Source organism: Aegilops tauschii, chromosome 1, assembly GCF_002575655.3.
Source record: "Aegilops tauschii subsp. strangulata cultivar AL8/78 chromosome 1, Aet v6.0, whole genome shotgun sequence".
NCBI lineage: Eukaryota > Viridiplantae > Streptophyta > Magnoliopsida > Poales > Poaceae > Aegilops > Aegilops tauschii.
The window spans coordinates 375772098-375775873 of NC_053035.3; the positions used below are offsets into that span (position 1 = coordinate 375772098).

General features: G+C 48.0%; 1 protein-coding gene across 2 annotated transcripts; it reads right to left on the reverse strand.

Annotated features, from left to right (window-relative positions):
- Positions 1-1791: 1791 nt before the first annotated feature.
- LOC109751237 (uncharacterized) lies at positions 1792-3451 on the reverse strand. Of its 2 annotated transcripts, none has more exons than XM_020310125.4 (3): positions 3093-3451; positions 2545-2845; positions 1792-2438 (listed from the first exon to the last, which is right to left on the reverse strand). In XM_020310125.4, the coding sequence occupies exons 1-3, from the start codon at positions 3229-3231 to the stop codon at positions 1916-1918; spliced, it is 963 nt and encodes a 320-aa protein (XP_020165714.1). In that variant the 5' UTR covers positions 3232-3451; the 3' UTR covers positions 1792-1915. The 2 variants fall into 2 exon arrangements, with proteins under 2 accessions (XP_020165714.1, XP_020165715.1); XM_020310126.4 differs by having other exon boundaries at positions 2545-2834; positions 3097-3421.
- Positions 3452-3776: the final 325 nt, after the last annotated feature.

Below are 3776 nucleotides of genomic sequence, written 5' to 3' on the forward strand. Positions count from 1 at the left end.
TCATGAGCTCTATGGATTACTGTTATAATTCACCTCTTTAGTTGGTTCTTTCTTTTATGCAGCGCACAGTTGGTCTTCATGTACTCCATAGCTGTGCGCAACTACTGGGTTCTACAGAAGGAATAAGCAACAGGTTAGTTCTTCTTTTTCTTTTTTTCTATGCTGCAAAATAAGAAAATAACCTCCCGAGTCACATGAATTGAATTTCCATCTGATTGTAGATGTTGACCATGTTGATTTGAATTTTTCAGCACCTAAAAACATTTATAGGAGTAATTTTTGTATTCATAATCACTTAAAAAATGTTAGTATGTAAACAAACAATTTGTTTGAGAATTTGTTGCTAACCGTGTTGTCTTCTTGTCTTTCCGCACTGTAATAATATGCTTGGTGATAAATATCTTGTCCCGGTACGTTTACCTGAAAGTGGAAACTCAGTTTGCACTTTTGCAAAATGAACTTATTTCTGGTAGTTGCACCTTAAAATTAACAAGAGCAAGCGTACTTTTCATGATCTAGTTCATTCAAAATGGAAATGCATTTATGTTGAATGAATGCATACTTTCACGGTGCATTCTATATAAATATTTTTTCTGGTTGGTCTCTTGTTTTAACTGTAGATTGTGAACTAAATTACTATGAATTTGTGGCTATAATGTTCTACTAGCATTTTGTAATAAGAATTTCTAATTTGTGGGTGTGTTATGAAGTAACTTCAGATAAATAACTACAATAAATAACATCAGAACTGCAATTAAAATGTAGATTAATGAGTACATGAATACGTATTTTCTTTGTTTTAATCTTTTGTGCATGCATATTGTATATGAAATTCTGATATCTGGGGATGTTCTGGATTAATTGTAGATAAATAACTTGTTCAGATATCTGCGTAGGTGCTATGGTATAATTGAAACTGCATATCTAAATGTTCCTTTGCTACTCAGGAAGTGCAATCTATTTGTTGCGAGAATTAGAAACAAATTGACCATCAACTTTAGTTCTCTGAATGTGCAACTTTTTACTCATATGTTTGAAATCACCACAACACACCAGCACATTCACTAGTTTCTGAACACATAACACATTTTTTTATCTGTCAGGTGTATCTTCTGAAAAAGAGCAAGTGTACTTTTTTCTGATCTAGTAAAAGGGGATGTGATGCCCAATTATCTTCATGAAACTGATATGATGCCTGAGTAAAGAAGTGGTGGGGGATTACCATTATTACATTCGAAATACGTGTAGCAGATTCATCTCTAGGTTTGTCTCTTCTCGGTTTTGCTCTTTTCCTTGACAGATCTGAGATCTCAAAATGATATGAGAACTCGTCCATTTTTTCTGGTTCTTCAGCTTGGGATCTCTGGGCGACTGGAGGAGAAGGGTTTTGGGAGGAAGAAATGATAGCACAAGATATAGATAGAGGTCAGAAGAGATCAGATCATCTCTGGTTTGTTTCAGCATCCATGGCGGCGGCTCAGTGTTTTGGTTTCGGGAAGAAAGGGGAGGAAGAAGACCTAGTGCTGTGTGCGTTAGATTGATCTTGTTAAGTGGGTTAGTTACTTAGCGGGTTCAGGCCCGTTTCAGATGTGGGCTGTGGCCAGAAGACAGAAAATACAGAAACAAACACAGAGGCTACTCTTTCTGGGCTTTTCGACTGGCCCTAAGTTTGGGTCAGTCAAATCATTCTTCTGAATTCTCTATTTGCTGTTTTTGTCATTCGACTGACCCGTTTCTGGAGTCAGTCGATTGGCAGGTAGCCGCTCCCGTTAACAACTGCTAAAAAAAAAGTTGAGTGTTAACAATGCACTTCACCTCTTTAGTCTATTCACCAGTTGCGAACTTGCAATCAAACAGAACAACGAACACAGCAAACAGAATGTACACACGACACAAGACAGCTGATCAGATCAGTTCAAGCAAGCAGGTGGTCGTGCAACCAGCTCTTCATCATCGCGAACGCCTCCTCGGCGTCGCCGTCGTCCTCCAGCGACTCCGGCCGGTGCGCGAACCCGTGGCCCCTGCCGGCGTACACGGCCGCCTTGGCGCCCCTCGCGCTCCTCTCCAGCTCCCGCACCGTCTCCACGGGGCACAGCGGGTCGCCGTCGCCGCACACGAACAGCACCGGCGCCGCGATCTGTGCCCCGAGCGACGCGTCCATCCGGGACCCGTAGAAGCAGACGCCCGCGCTGAAGCAGGCGGCGTCCGCGTCGCGCGCCAGCGTCTCCACGAGGCGGCCGCCCCCGTAGCAGAACCCGACCACGCCCAGCTTCTTGGACGGCGCGGCCGCCAGGAAGTCGTCCACCAGCCATTTCCTGCACGTGTCGATGTCGCCGGCCACCCTCTCCGGGGCCTGCTCGGCGAGCCACGCCTGGAACCCGTCCATCGGCAGGCTCTTCTTCCACGGGTTCCCGCGGAACAAGTCCGGCACCAGAACGCTGCATGCATGCAAGCATCCATCGATCAAGCATGAAGAGGTGACAAACGCAGAGCAACTGAAAAAAGTGATTGGACCGGAGAAGGGGGGAAGGTCGGTTGGTTTACTTGTAGCCGTGGCACGCGATGCGGTAGGCGAAGTCCCGGGTGGCGGAGTCCTCGAAGCCGAAGACGTCGGAGAGGAAGAGGACGCAGGTGCCGTTGTTGTTCTTGACGGCCTCGAGGAGGTAGGCGCGGACGCTCTCGTCGTCGCCCTGCCCGATGACGACGTCCGTGCCCCTCACCAGCTCGCACGCCTCGTCGTCGTCCACGGTGCTGCTCGCCACTTCGGCCTGGCTGCAGCGCGGCCCGTGGAGCCGGCGGCTCCGGGGATGGGTGACGGCGGTGCAGCGCCATCTCTGCAAGGGAACTGAAATTGTTACGTCGTCAGAGCACGGAGAGCGCTGGCTTGAGTATATGCATCTGAAATTTCCCCAATATAGAAACTGCAATAGTTGCTACAATTTGCTCAATCACGGTGTCCAATTAAACACACAGAATAGATTACTACTCCAATTTTTGTGTGATCAGACCTCACAACCAATTCAAGCTGAAATTGGGTTCGGGCCATCAAAAGAGTGCAAGTGGATAACGCAGGAACGGAAACGAACACGTACTTACAGAGGACGGCGGCAAGCGTGTGGACGGCGCGCTGGTCGCCGGCGCAAGCGAGCAGCAGGCGGCGCTGCGCTCGCGCCGCGGAGGCGTGATGGGGAGAGACGGGCGCACTGCGGCTGCGGCCGCCGTGGCCGCCATGGGGTGCTACTTCCGAGCAGCTCCGGAGGCTGGAACTGAGCGCGGGAGATAGCCTGCTGTGCTTGCCAGTGCCAGCCACCACACAGGCTCGGGTGTGGATATTTTTCCCCCTGACACGTGGGGTTTCCCTGTATGAAGTCCAGACGAATGGACGGCAGTTGCGTTTTGGGCGATGCAGGTCCTGAGTCGTGACCACGTACAGTACGGTCTCGCTGCAGCTATGGATATGGTTTATAATCTCCGCGCTATATTACCGCAAATTTTTTTTTTATCCCCGCGCAATACTGGCATTGTGGCCTGGCAACTTCTATCTTGACGCATAATGCGTCAAGTAGTCGGCTTGTCGCATAGAAGCGACCGGGCTGGGCGGCCCATTTAACGCCAGCAGAGTTGGACGCTGGATGCTGGGAGGTTCATGTTCGTTTTTTTTCCTTTCCCTTTTTCCTGTTGTATATTTAACCGTTTTTCTTCTGTTTCTTTTTTTCAAAGAAGTTCTAATTTTCAAAAATGTTTGAAATTTAAAAAACTATTTGAATTTCAAAACA

Bases quoted from the DNA above. Each gene is read 5' to 3' on its own strand.
- LOC109751237 (XM_020310125.4), bottom strand. From the start codon at position 3,231: ATGGCGGCCACGGCGGCCGCAGCCGCAGTGCGCCCGTCTCTCCCCATC. The intron at 2,846-3,092 runs GTACGTGTTCGT...TAACAATTTCAG, and splicing joins CTTGCCGCCGTCCTCTGTAA to TTCCCTTGCAGAGATGGCGC. The intron at 2,439-2,544 runs GTAAACCAACCG...GCATGCATGCAG, and splicing joins ATCGCGTGCCACGGCTACAA to CGTTCTGGTGCCGGACTTGT.